The sequence below is a fragment of the Solenopsis invicta genome, chromosome 13 (genome assembly GCF_016802725.1).
Source record: "Solenopsis invicta isolate M01_SB chromosome 13, UNIL_Sinv_3.0, whole genome shotgun sequence".
Taxonomy (NCBI): domain Eukaryota; kingdom Metazoa; phylum Arthropoda; class Insecta; order Hymenoptera; family Formicidae; genus Solenopsis; species Solenopsis invicta.
In genome coordinates, this window is record NC_052676.1 from 3239303 (window position 1) to 3259252 (window position 19950).

The following is a 19950-nucleotide window of genomic DNA, read 5'->3' on the forward strand; positions in this document are numbered from 1 at the left end:
TCTAGATTCTAAAGTTTTGTCTCGGCAATTTTTTTTCCGAGAGCTCGAAGAGATTTCTAGTATCGTGGACACAAGACTTTAGACGGATATTCATTGAAATAGAAAGGAAAAAGAGGGAGGGAAATCCCATGCGTCACTTTCATGTGTTCACGTACTTACTCGTCGAGGTGTAGTAAATTTTTTTAGTTTCCTGTTTTATTATTTACGCTAATGATATACAAATGTCAATGCTATTAAGAAGCATATGCCATTGCATGTGTAGTACTATTTACTAAAAGTAAGAACTTAGAGTAAGAAGATAAGAGCAAAAGCATTACGGTCTCTTGCTTGCTATTCAAAGAAATAAGAAAAAAATATATATATATGTAGCAGAAAAAGCGTTGAAATAAAAGAATAGAAAGATATACGTAAGAAAAATAAAAGCAGAATGTTCAACTTGTGAGAATTGTTCTGTGAGAAAGACTGCTTTAGATAAAAATTAAAAGTAAATTCTCCGCGCTCAATTTTGATCATTCAGTAACGTATTCAAGTTTTCAAATATGTACATATATATACATACTATCAACTTGTATTTGTACATGCAATATTTAACAATTATACAATCAACATGTCTCCCCATAAAGAACGAGAACATGTCATAGTTTTCTTAACACACTTGGCCGGTGTTATTTTGTACAAACGACTTACGGCAATATTTAGAATTTTAGAAATAAATGTAGTTAAAGTAGATGTAGATTGAATACAAAAAATAAATTTATAACATTTGTACATATAAGTACATAAAATCTTTTTTTTGTGACAAAATTTTCTTTAGAAGACTTACCATTTAACTAACCTTTGCAACATCTAATTTTAAATGACCAGCCTTTTATGTGCTAAGACATGCGTGAAGCGCCACGAGTTCAGTAGCAGTCCATCGAATTGACGTCATTCTGCTTGTACATCGTCACTATGTCGTCCAGAATAGACTCAAAGCTACTAGTATATGTTTTCAGCCAGCGGTTCTTCTCTTCGATGTAGGCATCGATGTCGTAGTTGAAGATCGCATGCAAGAAATCCTGGCGCGTCACGGACGAGATGTAACGGAGAGTCTTCTTCTCCTCTTTCTCCTCCTCCTCCTCGGTCGTCATCTCGGTATCCATGTTCATAGAGTTCTTCTTGTAGATAGAAGCGAGCAGATTGGCATCGTTTGCATCCACAATCTCCTCAATAATGTGCAAGGAATTTTGCGTTTTCTCGTCGCAGATAGACGAGGAAATAGGCGATGCCTCTTTGACGTAGACGGTGTCTATCATCGAGTTGTTTTCCATCGGCGACGGCGGTTCGTTCAGTTTGTACTTGAGTAGGCAGGTTTTCAGCTTGCCGATTATCGCGGCGGACACTTTGCACACTTCAAAATCACTGTCGTCCTTCAGGGTAACCAGAAGCACCTAAACATATAAGGGAAAATCATTCAGATGATCAATATTTATTCTTTAATATTTATTCATTAAATTTATTTCATTAAATATTTATTCATTAATTTATAAAATATCCATTAATTATACTCACCATCAGTTTTAATTTTAATTAGAATTTAATTATTTACTTACACCCAAGCAATTCTGTCTTGCCAATTCGTCCAGTGCCTTATTGAGCCTCCGCTTAATCTCGTTCTCATTCAACGCCATGATCTTCCTGTGTTCTTTGGAGAACGTGACGTTCGGAAATGAATCATCGAGCATACCCTGATCCGTCAAGTGCGACTTGACGAAGTGTTCCCAGAAGAATAACGCGTTCGTCTTCACTTCCCAGTGCAGATCGAATACAGCTGCTACGCACATCGCTCGCAACATCGAATCAATGACCTCTTTTCTGCAATATGTACAATACTAGTTATCAAACATGCAGGGTGTTTAGCAACAGGTGAAAGAAATTTTTAAATGTGATTGTAGATGATAAAATAAAAAATCAAATATGAAAATCAAATGTAACAAAATTGTAATTAAGGTTTTTTTTAATTATAAAAGTTTAAATATTTATGTGCTTTAGACACTTTTACAAATATTTAAACATTTATAATATTAAAATATAATATTAAAAATTCTACGTACGACCACTTTTGATGAACGTATAATTCTTTAATTAGGTTCACAGCTTCTCTCCTAACTATCGCCTCGGTTTCATTCTTCAGTAGATAAATCGCTATGTCCTACAAAAACGAAAAATTTCTATCAATTCGTGTAATTCGTCTTCTTCAATAAAACGCAAATAAAGAAAAAATAAATATACGTACGGTTAAATCTACTTGAGACAATTGCTGCTCCCATAGTTTATTGATGCGCACCATTGTCGCGATGAATGTTAACGCTGACGCTCGTACGTAGCTCTCACCGTCTGTTTTAATGATCTCAACCACTACTTTTGGAAACTGATTGATCAATAGGAAATCCTGGAATGCCGGATACTCTGCGAAAAGATTGCATATTTCTATATACTTTGTTATACATATAATTATGCATGTCGTTCAAGCTGTATATATTAATTAAAGCAGATAAAATTGTAAAACTTGCAGAGACTACGTATATCCCGATTTCAATATTCTGATTCGCTTACTGTCTTCGGAAATAGTTGCGATAGTGTTGAGAACCTCGAGAACACTGTCTCTCACTTCCCAGTTGGGATCGTGCAATCTTTTAAAGAGCGTGGGTCCAATCTCATTCATTTGGCTGTCCGAGTCCACGAGTAGCGCCAAATTAGGCGGCATAAAGTTATGAATAGCAAGTTTGCACAGTTTCAATGCCTTTACACAAATCTAAATAAAAATCAAAACTTAGACCATTACTTTTAGCCTCATTTCTAAGTAACAATTATTACAACTAAATTTTTCTCGCAAACAATAAATTACTTCCATTTCGATAAAAATCTTTTACCGTTGGCAATATTCCGGAATGATTGAGAATCTCCTGTGCGAGGGACAACATACATATCGTTTCCACGCACTCCTGCCACTTCAATTTGAATTTTTCTGTCATGACGGCCAAGCCGTCGAGCAGTGATGCCAATAAAATTGGATAGTCGACTATGGGGTCGCCATCCAATATCGATTTGTACAAAAACTTTCGATGATGCTCCGAAGGAGAGGTGCTGTTTATATCTGGTGGCACACAATTTCTCGTTTGCACACACCCCCACGTGTCTGGCATGTAGCTTTTCAAGACGTGAGAGAAAGTCTGAAATGTGATCACAGCTACATCCTGGAAAAAAAAACACAAATTATAAAAGTTGATCAAGATTAATAATTTAATAAATTTATACAATTGAATAAAAATAAAAATTTAGTATATACTCACTCGATCCATTATGTCGGATATTTCAAGGAGCAGATCAATAGAAACTTTACAAATGTGCTCCATTGGAAGATCCCCTTTCCGTATGATGTCCCTGATGTTGTAGGCTAATCTTTGTACAGGTATACACGTCACGTCGAAAATTTTACTAATGAACATATCAAAGAGATCGTGAGACAAGTGGTTCTTCTTTATACATACGCAGAGCGGTATTATCTGTTAACAAAATTAAAAATTAGTTTGCTTTTAATTAAAAGTGAACATTTACACGTAAAACATAAAAATCCTTAAATGTATATAAATGTTTAATGTATAGATGCGCGAATTATACGAATTCTTATCTAATTCGATTTAGATTTGAACTCGAACTATTCGAAAGTTTCGAATCTAGAGTTTCGAGTACAAATCACGTATGTTGACAATCTTATAAAAATCATAATTTAAAATAACTATATTATATGTATAATCAATACTATTTTTCTTACATAGAAACTTTTTTTATATATTTTATATATTAGTTTTTATTGTATTTGTTATATTTTATTTTTATGTTTCAATGATTTAATTTGAAGTCAAAAAATCTTGATTCACACATCTCTAGTTTAACGTGTTATCTATGTAAACAATAATCTATGAATCATCACAAATTCAGATTTCATCAGAAAGAAATAGTGGCAACTATATCTCGTTTAATTTTTAATATTATATTTTTATTTTATTAATTTTAAGTTAGATATACTAACAATTTTCAAATTTTTTCTTGTATTACATTATGCAATTTGTAATTTACATTGTATTGTTTGAAAAAGATTCATGTAAACATAAACAATCCATGGAGAGGAAGTCTTGAAATTTACATGGCACAGCTTTGTTTTAATATCATCCAAATCACATATGTGCATATTGATCTGTGACTTACCATCAAGGCAATGGCTTGATGCTCAAACTTGTGTTGCTCCGGCAGAACAAATTCGTGCACTGCGAGCAATCTTTTCCAGTATGTCATAGAGAATTTGTTGTTTTTCACTAGCTCTACAATATCCTTCTTCGACAACAACATCATAGAAATGTAGGATAAACCGTAGCAGAACTTGTGCCAGGCATCAACGTTGATCACTGTCGTGTGCTCTTTAATTCCCTGTTTCAGCTTCAAGAACAGCGACAGTAGCAACAATTTGTGCACATGTTGAAGGAATCTAGTGCTGATACTAGCCTCGAACAACGCCTTCACTCGCATCTCAAGATCCACAAGTTTCTCGATCAACTCGGGAATAGTGTTGTCCAAACTCGCAAACAGAGTGTTCTCCAGGATGCTGGTTAGCAGGTCCAATGTAGAGCACAGCAGCTTGTTCTGTTCTAGATACGTCTCCTCGAGAGCCTGATGCATTTGCACGTCTAGAATGTTACTCATTAGGGGTGCGGCTACCGCCAGAATAATCTCCTTGCATGTGTCAATATTCTTTTGCTCGTGCAGCAACAGGGTCCATAAGAATTTTTGGCTCTCTCTGGTAACATACATTGTTTGATTCCAGTGTGCATACTTTACAACATCCTTCCACACACCTATCGCATTTAGAAAGAAAATTACAATTATCACAATCATATATCGTTTATAAATTCTTAATATTTAAATCTTAATATACTCCAAAATTGTTTTCTATTTATATATACATGTTCCAAAAGACTTTTATTCTTTTCACATAAGATCTAAATGTATATTATTTTATGTGTATCATCTTTGTAAACAATATTCTAAGAATCACAGAAGATTTTAAGAAAAGTGAATGTTATATTCTATTTTTTATTTTTAAAGTCATATTTTTATTTTGCCAATACTAAAATCAAATGTATTAACAATCTTATAATTTATTCTTTTCTGTACTGTATCACATAAAATTTATATAATAAATAATGCAAATTATTATAAATTGGATAACACAATAGAAGTAATTAAATTTAAAATTAATACATGACTGATACTGATAAAATAAAAATATATATTAAAAATAAAGAAAAATAGATACAATAAATACAATTTTCACTATTTCTGATAAAATATAAAACTTCTATAATCTTTGATTACTGTTTACATAGATGACACATAAAACGTAGTTTACATTATATACATGTAATGTAAATTATTTATATTTTACACATAAACACCCAATTCTGATAAAAAATAAGTTAAATTGAGATTATAGTTAATCTACATTAGTAATTATAATTTGAAATATTCAGAAAAGATAGACCACAAGTTAAACTGAGATTAAAGTTAATATGGAAATGTAGTAAACACAAGTATCACAATTTTGACTCACCGGACTGTATTACCCACTGCCTGCCGCTTCGATGGGCAATTAAGTCCGACAGCAACGTGGTGTACGCCATTTTTATAGAAGCAGGCAAGTCTTCTCTGTGCAACTGCAGAATTTTGTAGAGTCGATCATACACATTCTGACACTGCCAGTAGTGAAAGCGTAATTCATGTCGCGAGATGATCCCCACTAGCTTTAGCGTAAACGTGATCACAGGCTGTGAGGCCTTCTGCCCAGACTCCCATATCGCTAGAGCCTTTGGTATCCACTTTTGAAAGACCTCGCAGTATTCATAGTCGACTGTGGAACCTGATAAAATTTCAATAATCAAAGTATGTATGATCAAAGCAACGACGAGGCAAAAGAGAGTCAGATATTCTTACACTCCTTCGTGTTCTCCGTAATGTGGGTGAGCAAGTGATCCAGGTAGGTTGTCGAGACAACGTTGTAGTCTGGCAGTAGGAACAAGTCCAAGACCTTCGCCAGTGCCTCCTCGTTCTGCTTTCTACAGGAATTCATTGTGGCGCAACGTTCCGATTTTCACGACCAACTGGATCCCTCTTCGATTGCGTGCGAATGAGAAACTGACGATGTCGCAGCAACGAAAACGCGACGGAGATTTTATTTACATTCTGCAAACATTGCAGTGATTAATACTTGTTGACAAGATGAAAAATTTGCGAGAGGCTGATAAGCCACCATTTTGGGAAAAATCGAGAGGAAACTTAGGGAAAATATATTACTCACTTCTTTTCTGATCGAGTAGCAAGCGTCCTCAGCATTTTAAAAGGTGTAACGATCAAGAGGATACTTTTTTTCGATACATTGTGAAATCATCTGATCTTCAGCACGTGCATCAATGAGACACGAATCCATAAATAGGTTCATTTCCGCGCTAATCGACGAGATATCGTCGATAACACAGATCCACGCTGGATCTTTTAGTCAAGGCGCAAACCTTCGCAGTTAGTTTTGTAATTTTCATTACCGACGCAACGATACAATCAAATGGCGCGATTTTTTCAATAAAAAATATTTTTTTACATGGATTATACTTACGTATAAGTTTACATTAAGTTTACGTGAACCTTTTTCATGTAAGCAATGTGATTATAAATTGCATAACAGAATACAGAAAAAATTAGTTAAAATATAACATTAAAAATTAAGAAATGGAATATAATTTTCACTACCTCTGATAAAAAATCTAAATCATCGATGATAAATGGATTATTTACATATTGTTTACGTTATGTTTACACAAATCTCTTTCATGTACACAATTTAATCAATGTAAATTATTATAAATTAACTAATAACCCTAGTGAAAATTTTTTTTCATAATTTTTATACGAATTAAAGCATTTTTCAGAAATACTCTGAAATATTCAGAAAATTTACAGATCATCTCTTAAAATTGTTCATGTAAATTCTGAAATGTTCTAAAATTTCTTATATTCCATAATTTCTAAAAAAAAAAATACTTTAACTTTTTAAGACTTTATAATTATTTTGTTAGAAATTATAGAATAAAAAATTATACATAAAAATAAAAGTTTTACAATATTTCATAAATAATATGTATGAAAAGTTCTGAGAAAAGATGTAAACTTATTGTTGTGAGTATTTCTGAAAAGTGTTTCAATTCGTATATAAAATCTAAAAAAAAATATAAAATTATACAGAAAATCTGAAAAAAATTATATCAAAAATTCTGAGAAAAATTTTCAACGAGATAATACAGAAAAAAAAATTAAGTTACATGATTGTTAATATACATGACTTCATTAATAAAATAAAAATATATAATGTATAAAATTAAAAAACGGAATATAGTTTACACTATTTTCGATAAAATCTGAACCTTCGACGCAAATTACTGTTCACGTAAATGAGACATAACACACAGTTTACATTTTATACGCGTAAATAATATAGATTTATATCTTAATGCGTAAACGCCCAACTTTGTTCTTACGACTATCGATCGTACGCAATTGCATAATTCGAGGCGTGTGGCTAGCGCAAATGGATCAGGCAGTGAGGTAATAGCAAAAACATGACTGTATTTCATAAAAGCTTGAGTAAAATACATACTATTTAGCTGTGAAGCATATCTGCGTAATTACAATTATCGATAAGAATCTTTTGCGTTATCATAAAATTCTATATACCATATACGACCATTTATGTCTATATACCGAACGATATGTACACGTATGTTACGTATAATTACCGTTCGATACAACATAATAAACAACGATTTGACCTGATTCTCATATATCGTTTATGTATAATACACCTGTTATAAACAAGGGTTCTCAGGGTACGTAATGTCATCTTGCATCTTACGAGATCGGAGGAAAAAAAATTTTTGCGCAACGAAATCACTCTCGTAGGAGAAGGTTTCAATAAATCTTATGTAAGCGAGACGATTGATCTCGCATATCTCTCTTCCATGATTTCCCTCCGCTTCTCGTATCGTAGTTCACGGTAACCAGGCGCACATCGAGAATTTTCAACGAACGAAAAACGGACGATCTTTCGGTGTTGGCCTCTACAACATTTCTCAAAATCTCAAGATTCAAGTCCTCCGGATTCCGCAACCTGGAAACGAAGAGATCTCCCTCGAAACTTCGAAAGCAAGTGTCGAGAGATATCTCGAAGCCTTAAAGAAAAACACGATCCACGCTTCTAAATTTTACAACTAGAGACATTAAAATTTCAGAAATAAGGTCTTGAGCTTCCAAAATTTGAAAAATTCGATCTGCCGAACGTCCTCTCTCTTTTCTCTCTCTCAGAACAATGACTCTAAGATTTTAAAAAAAGAAGCCTTAAAAAAACCATCTAAGCTTCTAGATTTCACAACTAGAGACATTAAAATTTCAGAAATAAAGTCTTGTGTTTCCGATATTTGAGAAATTCCATCTGCCAAACGCACTTTTTTTCTTAAAACATAACTCCAAAGTTTAAAAAAAAGGAGTCTTAAAAAAAAAGATCAAAGTCTCTAAATTTCACAATTAGAGACATTGAAGTTTTAAAAATAAAGTTTCGAGCTTTTCCGAAAATTGAGAAATTCCATCTCCCGAACGTTCTTTTTTTCTTAAAACAACAACTTCAAAGTCTTCGATGTAACATAACAGACAACAGATTAACGCAAACGTGTGTCGCTGATATGAAAAACAATATATTAGAAAATAAATTCCCAAATGTAAAATCTGTCTTTCATGTGCCACATTCGATGCTACCAGATCCCAATAGGCTTTTCCCAGTATATCAAAATTTCCAATCTTTCGCAAAATACTCTAAGACTAAGAGATGTAATATTAAGGGATATAAGTTCTTGAGGCGACATGTGTTTCCTATATGTTAGCAATCCAAGATTTCAAAATCCAAAGATTCTAAGAGCTGAAACATCTGAGTTTAAGAAAGCTAAATGACTCAAATACACGGAAATTCTTCAGACGTCCTTTTCACACATTGCATTTCTGGCTTTCTTATAAATTAATAAGATCTTGAAAATGTGGACACTTACACTTTTGTAGGTTTACACTGATCGTTAAACAAAAATATTTACTTTAAGTATTATGTGTGTGTGTGTGTGTGTGTGTGTGTGTGTGTGTGTGTGTGTGTGTATATAAAATTTATATATAATATTTATAGACAATTAGATATTTATATAAGCGTTTCTCAAGTGTACATTATTTTTAGATCCGCAAGTTCTTTTTTAGATTCTCAGATCGTTGGACTGTTGAAGTCTTGGAACTTTAGGGCCTTGAATTGTCACACATTCTCTCTTTCTTTCTCTTTTTCATAACTTGTAATTATTAAATTACAAGTTTCTTAGATACGAAGTTCTGCGCCGAACAGTTCGACTCTGCCTACAATCCACGCGTTCTAAAACAATCCTTTCGAAGAAACTGACGGAATCTTTCCTCTAGAGTCACACTTCCACCTCTATCACGGTACTGCGTGCGCTAAGTGATTACTCAGGCTCGAAGCTAAATCAAATGCATATCTGTTAAACCGTGTGAACACCGCGACACACTACACCCTAGTTACTTTCGTTCACGTTCTTAAACGCACAGTTAGATTACAGTAATATCGCAAACAGATGCCGTGTAGATGTCCGCCCGGCGTTCGCGTCCAAAATATTTATGCTATGGTTATTTGGAACATGGAAGCAACATGTCAAAGTTTCTTTTTTTTTTCATTTTCTTACGTGTAGAACACTCAAACGATATTAATTGCGTAATACGATAATGAGCTCGGTCTGAATGATGACTTTGGGCATCATATGAGAGGAATCATCGAAAGATTGGGGTGCTGAGAAGGATCACCCCGCGACTGAGAGGCGAGACGCTATCGCGACTGCACTGTTTAACTCTATATGTGCTCGTTCAGTTCGAAATAATTAAGTCTCTCTCTCTCTCTTTCTCTCTTTTAGCCGTAGCCCGTGTGTTATACATTAGAGCTGAAGTAGTAGTTAACAAACGGAAGTAGTTAACATCCGAGAAGAAAAAACGCCGACGGTGGTGTCTTGAATCGAAATGCGCGGGTGACTTCCCCCGCATATCTCTTAATTGGAACGCACCGTTTAGAGAAGTACCTTGCGCGCGACTATATAAAAGGGGTTTCTGTGTGGAGAGCCCTCTCCTTAACGTGGCGACTTATGTTTTCGCGATGTCCATCGGTGATCCAGGCTGAGGCGCGGTGTTCACTGTGGGATTGGGAGCGATGATCGGTGGCCCACCGGGGCTCACAATAGTAGGCGGAATTGCTGGCTTGACGAAACGATCCGAGGTGCGTCTGCTGGTTGGTGCCACAGCGTGTCCCTGCTGCATGTTCACAAATATAAAGATTGATTATCAGGATTGATAATAATTCATTAGAAACATCAAAAAGCGTTTTCTCACAATCATATTGACACGATTGTCGAACAATGCTAGATACTAATTGAAAGACAGTTAGTTGTCTTACAGAAAAAAAATTCTTCAACACATAGAAAGAGATTACACTATCTGTTCAAAAATTCAGGAAAGCTTACAATGTTTTCACTTCTCATGAAAAGTTAAATATCTCTCAGTAAAAAAAAATTATAGAGATATTTTCAAAAATGCATTTGAAAGAAGAGAAATAGAACTATAAATTTGATTTCTTTTTTTTTAGTTTTGTGTGTTTTTAAGACATTTTGTTCTTAAATTATACAAAATGGAAAATTGCCATTTTTGCAATATTTTTGTTTTGAAGTAATGTAACTTCATAAAACATCATAAATTTTTTAAACTTTTTTTAACTTAACTTTTTGTAAAAATGCAAAAAAAATTACAAATGCTTCTGAAATTATAAATGATAACGTCTATCTCGCGTGCATAAATAATTAATTAGCTTCCAGCATCAAACGCTAGTTTCCTACATAGTAATTTACCCCTGAAGGAGGCGACGAGCTCGCAAACGGAGGGGCAGTCGGTTGGCCGCAGGCGTAGCACCGGTTTGCGCTAAAGCCCTCTCTGGAACCTAGCACGTTAACACCTATTGATAAAATACTCGCATAAATCTGCTAAACACCGAAACATTCAAAGAAACCAATTCTATTCTTATAAACTTTGTACAGATATACGAAAGTAGATAAAATAATGAACATCTGGAAAATACACTACTTTTTCTTATTAATAAAAGATTAATTTACCATTTGTCTTTAACACATATTTTATTCTTGTCGGAATAAGGTTGTGCAGTGCTTAAATAGTGCAATGTTATATGCATTCTTCTAGCAGAATACATTGTTAAAAATCAGCAGCAAAATTTAAAGTAATGCAACGGAATTTAATGTCAATTTCAATAAAAGCAAATTTCAAGCAGGTACATTCAAAATATTTAATGTACATTCAATAAAAATTTAGTAAAATATTTAATGTAAATTTAATGTTGTCAAAAGCATGTGTACTAAATTTCATGCACATGCTTTTCAGTTATAGATACATTAAATTTAATATATTAATTTAATATATTAAATTAAAAGTATATTGAATTTCATGACATTTTTAACAGTGTATTCCTAAGTATTCACATTATTTTGCCCTGTGTCCACTGGACGTTCCAGTTATCTACATATTTTTTATCTATACGAATCTCGTCAAATCTTACCAGGACTTAATGGCCTCGAGGAACTGGGCGAAGGATTGTAGGGCACAGGACTGGACACCGTGCGAGTTCTTATGTTCCCCCCAGACATTACGATTTCGTTGTAGTGCCGTTCCTCCTCCATCTCCAAGCTGCGAAAATCATGTCTGTGAGATTAGGAACAATAAATTTGTGTCGATTCTAAAATTTGATTACATCGTATTTATGCAATTTGCGGCTAAATAAAAAAATAATTTCAAGAAGATAGTTATATCAGGGCGTTTACTTAAATTTCGTAAAAGTATTTTCTGAAAATTTCCAGATTTGTTAAGAATTTTATTTAAAATTTCAGGTAAAGGTAAAAAATTCTTTTTTAATGCAAAGAATTATTTTCTGAATTAAATTTTTTTTATTATATCTTTTAATGTTTTTTAATCATCAATCATAGTAAGAGGTTATTCAAGTTTTGAATATTAAATATTAAATATAAATATTAAATATAAGAAAAAATTAAAAAGAAAATAATACAAATTAAATGGCATATAACAATCTGTATACGAAAATCTAGCTCTAAAGTACAAAATTTAAAAGCTAATTAAACATTAATTTACGTATTTTAGAATGATATATTTTTGTATCTTCTATTGTCATCAATCTTTTTGTAAAAAGACTCGCAAATCGCACAATACATAAATGTACATGAATATATGTGAATGTATACATCATATTTATTGTTGACATTTATCAAAAAAATAGTTTAATCAGAAAGAGATAGAATTTAAATTTAAAAGTAAAAATTTCAAAATTGCCCCAATAAAAATTCCATTTCATAATTTTCAAGATAAAAAAAGAATTCCTTGAAACTTTCAAGTTTTTCTGTAAACACCCTGTTACGCGCAATAAGCAGCTATCAGAATTCGATATACCGACCTGGACTCAGACTCTGAGAGGTGTCTACACAGGGCCTCGCGACGCTCAACTTCCAACTGTAGCTTTCTTTGCAGTCTCAGATTTTCCTCGCGTATTTGCTTCTCCTCGTTAACATACCGCTTCATTTTTTCCGTATCTGAAAACAATCAGTGACGAAAATTCATATTAGCGGCCGAACTCGTCAAACTACGTTGGGTATAGAACAAAAGTGGAGAGGGACGTTCTTACGTTCTTGCTGAGAAATCAGCAGGGTGTGCTTCAGTCGCGCAACCTCGCTTCTCAAGGTCTGAATGTGCGTACTCAGATTCGTGGCAGTGTCGCCATTGTTGATCTCTCTGGGCGAGGTGGGATCTGAAACCGGCTGGTCCAGCTTAATCTGCAACATTCTCTTCTCAGCCTCGAGTTTGTCCATTCGCTTCCACAGCTTGTTGACCAACGCCTCCTGCTCCTGCTCCAGGGTATTCTCCAGTTCAACCTTCTCACGCCGCAGCTGCTCTAGATTGCTCTGCTTGGCCAAAGTCTCTGCTTCTAGCTTCTCGATCTTTCTCATCAGCTTGTTCACCAGGCATTCCTGCTCTTGCTCCAACGTCTGCTCAAGTCTGCATTTCTCTTGCCGCAGCTGATTCAGTTTCCTTGATAGGTCATTAGTAAGACATTCCTCCTCCTGTTCATAATGGTGAGCCAGAGTCTCCTTCTCCTTCTTCAGCGCCTGGATCTTCTTCAGAAGGGTGTTGCTTATGAATTCCTCTTCTTGCTCAGCTTTCGCTTGCTGCACACACAAGAGAACATAAGTCTCAAACACAAAAACTTTCTTTGGCTTTCTGTAAATGTAGAATAAAATGGGAACTAGATTAAATTCAACTTATAGCTTGTCACTGATAAATCATATTCTATAATTGTTATACTGTTGCGCAGATGTTGTGAGAAATTGTAAAGCTGTCAGGTGTTATTAAGGAAACACCAATAATCAAACAAAAAATTAATTATACAATGGAAACTAAACTAACATATTGAAAAATATGAATACAAAAAAAATGAGAAAAAGAATAATATACAAAATAAAAATTAAAGAAATTACAAATACACAGCTAGTTTTGTAAACAAAAATCGACTAAAAAGAATAAAAATTACAAGAAAGAAAAAGAAACAATAATGAATCCTGCATGAAAAACAGCACATTTGTAAATAAATACATGTGAGAAAGCAAGGCTGCATTAATTCGACTCAAAAGAGGTTCATAAAATTTTACTTTGAAATCTTCAAGAGATCTCTGGCTTCATGGTATCAGAGAGAAAGAAAAAAAGACAAGAAAGAATAGACTCTCACTATGATGACGGAGGCCTGGCGCAGGCCGCGGTTCTCCTCCTGCAGAGACTTCACCCGCAGCTTGTACGTCTCGAGCTCAACCTTGAGCACGCGGTTGTGCTGCTGCAGGGAGTCGATACGCTTCTGCAGCTGTTCGCGCGTGACCGGCGACGGCGGCATCATGATCGGCCCTCCGTCGATCGAGCTGGAGTCGCTCTCGGATGCGCTGTCGCGATCGGCCATGGTTCACTACGCGGGTGAAGACAACGACGATGACGACGACGAGTGACGAGTGACGACGCCTCGCGGCGACGACGACGACGACGAAGACAGAGACGAGATGCGATGAGGTGTGAAGGTCGCGTCGGTTATCGTCGGCTGCCGCTGATCATCGCACACAACCCCGACAACGAGGGGGAACACCGAGGTGCGCCCTGTCGCCGGCGTGCCCGCGTGCACGTGCCCCTCGAGACTTTGCGTTCGCCGTGCCGCTGTTACTCACCGACCGCGGCAGAGAATGCAACTGGAGTTGGTTGATGATGGCGCGATTACCGTAGCGTGATTAACGCGCGGCGGACATGTGCTCCTCGTATTGCGAGGGGACGTACCGCAGAAAACGGTGTATCAGCTGTTTGCGCCGCGCACTCGCTCGCCGACTGTTTTCCGTGACCGCGAAAGTGGCGCGGCGTTCCGCGATTCCCCGTTGTGCGTCGTGCGTTGTGATTGGTGATTCGCGGAACGAATCAACCTTTAAGGTTTGTTCGTGTCGTATATATGCTCCAACGTACTCCAATGCGCTACAATACGTTTACCACAAGTGTATTGGAGCGCGTTGAATGAATCCAAAAATAAGAACCGATTATTTTTAATTGTTAGTGCAATTAGTGGCTGCATTTGTAAAAAAAAATAATTTTTTAACTATCTTTATTATGATTGGTTTATACATTCAAATCGTGCAAGAACCAATCGTATTAAAGAGTCTTGCAATATTGGAAAGCTGCTTTTTCCGCTGATGCAGCCAAGTCGAAAGAAATTGACCAATCATAATTGATCATTCTCCTGATACTTCACTGTTATTGGTCATTTTCTTACCATTTAAGACTATCATGATGGAGAAGCTAACCTCAAACATTGCATTTTGTTGGTTTTACGCGCAAGGGTTATGATCGTCATATGGTCATACACGTGCTAAGTCGAGACCGACAACGTGTTAAGTATTTTGTCTGAGAAATTTTGCCGATGCAATTTTGCATTGTTTGATACCCCACAAAAATAAAATAAAATAATATGACCAAAATTCTGACCGATTTAGAAGTTAGAAGAGGTTAGAGCCTAAGATCATTTAATTCAGAAACAATCAAAAGGCGTTCACCACGTGGTGCGTCGTAGATTGACTTGTATTACGATAACAGGGAAGCTTTCTGTGGCCGGCAAGATGAGCGACACGGAAATGGATGAGAATTTATACGATAGCGATCAGGAAGTCGCCAAACATCACTCAAATCTTGTCGAGGCTGTGACGCGGCTCGACAAGAGACAAAGGTAAGGACTAATGACGGGGTTACGTATGAAATGTTCGAAATTCTAATTTCATTTTCGTGCATTTTTACATTCTTGTTGTATTTTCTTTTTTTGGTAGAGTGAAGAAGGCAGAACGAAGCGAACCCAGTTTAGAAGTGTCAGAGTACCATCTCGTGAAAAGTGGAGTAACAGATCAGAATACGGTGCATACGCGTGATCTGATCAAGCATTTGGAGCAGAAAGGAGATCAGAGCAATCTCATTAAGAAGCTGCGATACATTCAACAGAAGAACAAAGTTCTTGCCAAGCCATTGGAGAAACCAGCAGCTGAAAGGGTAAGTTAATCTAATGTCAGTTTAAATTAATTGATTCTTTATATTATTAACTAATTTTTGAATAATTTAACGTTACTGAATCTTAAGTGGTTATAGAAAAGAAGGCAATATGAATTGATCTGTAAATATTAATTTGTTTTATATATCAATTATATAAAATTTTAATTTTTTGAGAAGTGATTGTTTAAATGTTGATTAATTTTTTAAATATTTTTGTTTATTTCTATGGTTGCAATTTTTGCTAATAAAATTTAAGTTACAAAACATCCATATCCCTTTGACATATAAAAATTTCATTATTTGGACATTGATTTATTTTTTAAATATTTGGTTTATTTAATTCACTTTTGCATATTTATTATGGCTGTAATTTTTGTTAATAAAATATATATGATATCTTACACAAAATAAAAGAGACAAATAACTTAAGAGCCTAAATCTCTCTTATTATTTATAGATTAAAAGGACAGTTGGTTATGACAAAGTCAAGGGAGAGTTGGACAAATGGAACAGTGTAATAACTAGAAACCGAACAGCTGAACATCTGGTCTTTCCATTGAAACATAGTGCACCAGTGAAAGATGCTCACGATTCAAAGATTTCTGAATTTTTAAAGGGCTTTAGCATAAAGTCTGATTTGATGAAGAAATTTGAACAAGTTGATCCAACATTGCTATATCCAGCTGACAAGGAAGAGGAGAAGGGTAATAAATATAAAATGACTTTGGAAGAGGTAATCTTGCGGAGGAAGGAAGCTGCTAGGTTTAGAGCACAGCAGGTACAGAAAAATTATAATGCAAATAAGAAATTACACAAAACAAAGAAGATAAGAAAAATTCTATTACACAATTAAAGAATACAAAAATTAAAGAAGACAAAGTGTGATTTCTTGCTAGTAACAAAAAAGTTTTTTTCAACACAATATGTGTATATTAAAGTTTTTGAAAATGGTCTTTATTATTAGCATTTTTTTGTATTATTAGTAGGAAATTGCTTTGTTCCCTTCATTTTTTTTGTTTTAATTTTATAAAAAAATTTCCATAAAGACAATTCAAAGATATCTTCTAATAAAAAAAAGTGTCACAATATTTTGCTCAATAGAAAATTGCTTTCAACTTCTTTGAATTTTCAGTCATACAAAGAAGCGAAAGCACATCGTCAGCGTAAGATAAAGAGCAAAAAGTTCCATCGAATCCAACGTAAGGATAAGATCAAGCAGCAGTTAAAGGATTTCGAAAAATTGAAGGATAGTAATCCAGAAGAGGCTCTGGCAAAGTTGGAGCAATTGGATAAAACTCGTGCCGAAGAGAGAATGTCTTTGAAACATAAAAACACAGGCCAGTGGGCTAGAAATAAACAGATCAAAGCCAAATATAATAAAGAGGTAAGTGTAATTTTTATTAAAAACATGGACCAGAAATAGCTATTTTTAATAGAAATTATTTGAATAAAAAAATATACTTAAATACCTTTTAGAAATAGTTAAATAAATATCTAAATGGTTAAGAACAGTGAAATATAACAAATTTTTGTTTTGTTAGACACGACAGATACTTTCTGAACAATTGGCCATTAGTAAAGAATTAACACAAAAAGTTAAGAGAATAGACAGTAGTGATGAAGATGAAGATGAGGAAGACGAGGAAAATATGGACAATATGAAAGCTGAAGAAGATGAGATGGTGTTAAATGAGGAGGAGAACAATGTAAAGACCGAATCTGAAATTAATGATTTTATTAAGCTTTGTCGGAAATACTATGATAAGAAACAACAGAAAGTAGAAACAAATGAAATTTCGAATGAGATTATACCAGAAAAGGAAAAGGAGACGTCAAGTCACAATGAAGAGAGTAATACACAAACGAATACAAGTGATAAGAAAAATAAACTACGCAAAAATAAGAAAAGTACTTTGAAAGCAAATAAAAGTGAAATAACAAGTAAATTGTGCATTATTGAGAAAGGCAGTGATTCGCAAACAAATATAAGTGATAAGAAAAATAAATCTTGTAGCAATAAGAAAAAAAGTATTTTGCAAGCGAATACAAGTGATACGAAAGGCAAATCATGTAGTGAGGAAAACAATACTTCATTAGCAGATACAAGTAATACAAAAGTTAAAGTTCGTAAAGAGAAAAGGAATAAAGAAAGTTCTATACCTGATTGTGAAGATACTACGCATGTAAGGTATGCTGACAATTATAAATCTTTAAAACAATATTATGATACAAATGATAAAAAATTTAAATCAATACGTAAAAATGAAATATTTGATTTCAGGAAATCAAAAAAAGAAAACTCAAAACGCAAACTGAATCCGAAGGTGCAAGAAGTGAAGAAGAAATTCAAGGCAAACGAGAAGACGGAAAAGGATGAAGAAGAGGAAAAGGAAAATGAAAATGATTCGCCGAGTCTCGAATTCGAAGCTCCCAAGCGGAAACCTATTTTGAATTCTCCTTTGGAAGAAACGACTTTTAGGGAACATGTACAAAAGGATAGTGATCTGACAAGTTTGAAAGAAATAGCAAATAGCGGACAGAAACCAATTGACACTGATAGTCACGAAGTAGAGATAGATCCGAAAAAATATGTAAACATAAAGCCCAAACATTTAATGACCCATCTACCAGACGTGACCACATACGGAGATGAGGACAGTGATCAGGAAGAAGAGACGCACAAAATAATGAGCGAGGCATTCGCGGACGACGACGTTGTCGAGGAATTTAGGAAGGAGAAGGAAGAAGAGGTATGTAATAAAAGATTTTTAAATAAAAACTATATGTGTGTAAAAATACAATTTGTCACGTTATGTTTTGAAACAAATTGATCTTGATAAAACTTGAAGCAATAATTTAATATACACAAATAAAATATTTCAGATGAAGAAATCGCAGCCGCAGAGTATTGATTTGAGTCTACCCGGATGGGGCAGCTGGGGAGGACCAAACATCAACAAGAGTAAAATAGCTCGTAAGAAGAGTCGATTTATATTAACTGTTCCCAAGGTACCGCCACGTAAGCCCGAGAACCAGGGAGAGGTCATAGTATTTGAGCACGAAAACGAAAACTTGAGAAAACATCTCGTCAAGGAGCTACCACATCCGTTTACCAGGGTCAAGGATTTTGAAGCGATCATTAGAGCTCCCGTCAGTAGGACCTTTGTCCCAATGAACGCCCATGTGCGGCTCATTCAGCCGACGGTGAAGACCAAGCTCGGACAAATAATTAATCCGATGGACGAAAATGAGTTGTTGAAGAAGCAGCCAATAGTAAAGAAACCACTAAAGCGTATGAAGAATGATAAAAAAAATGCTGTAAAGAACAACGATGCAAAGAATAATAAAGAGAAGAAGGCTGTAAAGAACAATGCAGAGAATAAAAAAGAGAAGAATACTGTGAAGCACAATGTGAAAAATGATAAGAAGAAGAATACTGTAAAGAAAATTAAGAAAAAAGAAACATAAACAGTACTAAATGTATAAACTCTATATTGTACAATTAGTGTATATAAAAATATTTTTGAATTATATTGATTAGTGATTTAGCCACCAGGTGAAAAGTTTTTTCATAATATTTTATAATATTAAAAAATTTTTTTTTCATATTTTAAGTTTATAAAAAATATCTTAAATTTGATCAAATTTTTTGTAATAATTCAAATTTGATTAAATGCTCATTTGATTAATATTATGAATATTGTGCTTTGATCTAAGATAATCTGGACAATATTCGAGTTTTTTCAAATTATTTCTTAAATATTCCAATTCGTAAACAGAAGAGAATTTTTTTAAAAAAGCTTTGAAACTTATATTAGAAATTCTAAAAAAGTATATGAAGAATTCTGAGAAAAATTTTTATCGGGGCTGTTAACAATTAAATATTTATCGTTTGTATCGCTGAAATTATTTTTAAAAAATGAGTGATTGAGTATTTCTATGAACAGATTTTCTTTATCATATTTATTGAGTGAAGGCAACAACGTGATAAAAATGACGTTGTTTCGCGGCATGATTCGCGCATTTGCACCACTAAAATATACTCCGACCTTTTTTGTCGGATCGCCATTTGACGCCCGTGCGCGTTCCAGT

General features: G+C 34.4%; 3 protein-coding genes across 9 annotated transcripts; 1 reads left to right on the top strand and 2 right to left on the bottom strand.

The window, feature by feature from the left end:
- Window positions 1-168: 168 nt before the first annotated feature.
- Window positions 169-6565, bottom strand: LOC105202381. Its single transcript, XM_011170862.3, has 11 exons — window positions 6392-6565; window positions 6028-6276; window positions 5648-5953; window positions 4249-4892; window positions 3333-3545; window positions 2913-3236; window positions 2596-2794; window positions 2276-2448; window positions 2094-2191; window positions 1593-1854; window positions 169-1430 (listed from the first exon to the last, which is right to left on the bottom strand). Exons 2-11 carry the CDS (start codon window positions 6161-6163, stop codon window positions 903-905), a joined length of 2883 nt encoding a protein of 960 aa, XP_011169164.1. The 5' UTR covers window positions 6164-6276; window positions 6392-6565; the 3' UTR covers window positions 169-902.
- Window positions 6566-7690: 1125 nt separating this feature from the next.
- On the bottom strand, window positions 7691-14683 carry LOC105202379 (coiled-coil domain-containing protein 6). 7 transcript variants are annotated; one of them, XM_039456521.1, is made up of 6 exons: window positions 14024-14683; window positions 12926-13466; window positions 12698-12833; window positions 11792-11934; window positions 11061-11176; window positions 7691-10482 (listed from the first exon to the last, which is right to left on the bottom strand). In XM_039456521.1, exons 1-6 carry the CDS (start codon window positions 14243-14245, stop codon window positions 10315-10317), a joined length of 1326 nt encoding a protein of 441 aa, XP_039312455.1. In that variant the 5' UTR covers window positions 14246-14683; the 3' UTR covers window positions 7691-10314. The 7 variants fall into 7 exon arrangements, with proteins under 7 accessions (XP_039312455.1, XP_039312456.1, XP_039312457.1 ...); XM_039456522.1 differs by having other exon boundaries at window positions 11792-11919; window positions 14024-14682; XM_039456523.1 differs by having other exon boundaries at window positions 11061-11161; window positions 14024-14682.
- A 433-nt stretch (window positions 14684-15116) lies between these two features.
- Window positions 15117-19406, top strand: LOC105202378 (U3 small nucleolar RNA-associated protein 14 homolog A). Its single transcript, XM_011170857.3, has 7 exons — window positions 15117-15544; window positions 15642-15858; window positions 16316-16636; window positions 16991-17242; window positions 17400-18046; window positions 18140-18608; window positions 18742-19406. The coding sequence occupies exons 1-7, from the start codon at window positions 15438-15440 to the stop codon at window positions 19324-19326; spliced, it is 2598 nt and encodes an 865-aa protein (XP_011169159.1). The 5' UTR covers window positions 15117-15437; the 3' UTR covers window positions 19327-19406.
- The last annotated feature ends 544 nt before the right edge of the window (window positions 19407-19950 follow it).

What these genes read in the sequence shown, in the direction of transcription:
- LOC105202381 (XM_011170862.3), bottom strand. Translation starts at nt 6,163, where the DNA reads ATGAATTCCTGTAGAAAGCAGAACGAGGAGGCACTGGCGAAGGTCTTG. An exon ending in TATCCGACATAATGGATCGA is followed by an intron (nt 3,237 to 3,332) that starts GTGAGTATATAC and finishes TTTTTTTTCCAG; the next exon opens with GATGTAGCTGTGATCACATT. An exon ending in CGCAACTATTTCCGAAGACA is followed by an intron (nt 2,449 to 2,595) that starts GTAAGCGAATCA and finishes ATCTTTTCGCAG; the next exon opens with AGTATCCGGCATTCCAGGAT.
- LOC105202379 (XM_039456521.1), bottom strand. Translation starts at nt 14,245, where the DNA reads ATGGCCGATCGCGACAGCGCATCCGAGAGCGACTCCAGCTCGATCGAC. An exon ending in GCTGATTTCTCAGCAAGAAC is followed by an intron (nt 12,834 to 12,925) that starts GTAAGAACGTCC and finishes GATTGTTTTCAG; the next exon opens with ATACGGAAAAAATGAAGCGG. An exon ending in CTCGAGGCCATTAAGTCCTG is followed by an intron (nt 11,177 to 11,791) that starts GTAAGATTTGAC and finishes TTTTATCAATAG; the next exon opens with GTGTTAACGTGCTAGGTTCC.
- LOC105202378 (XM_011170857.3), top strand. Translation starts at nt 15,438, where the DNA reads ATGAGCGACACGGAAATGGATGAGAATTTATACGATAGCGATCAGGAA. An exon ending in CGGCTCGACAAGAGACAAAG is followed by an intron (nt 15,545 to 15,641) that starts GTAAGGACTAAT and finishes TTTTTTTGGTAG; the next exon opens with AGTGAAGAAGGCAGAACGAA. An exon ending in CTAGGTTTAGAGCACAGCAG is followed by an intron (nt 16,637 to 16,990) that starts GTACAGAAAAAT and finishes TTGAATTTTCAG; the next exon opens with TCATACAAAGAAGCGAAAGC.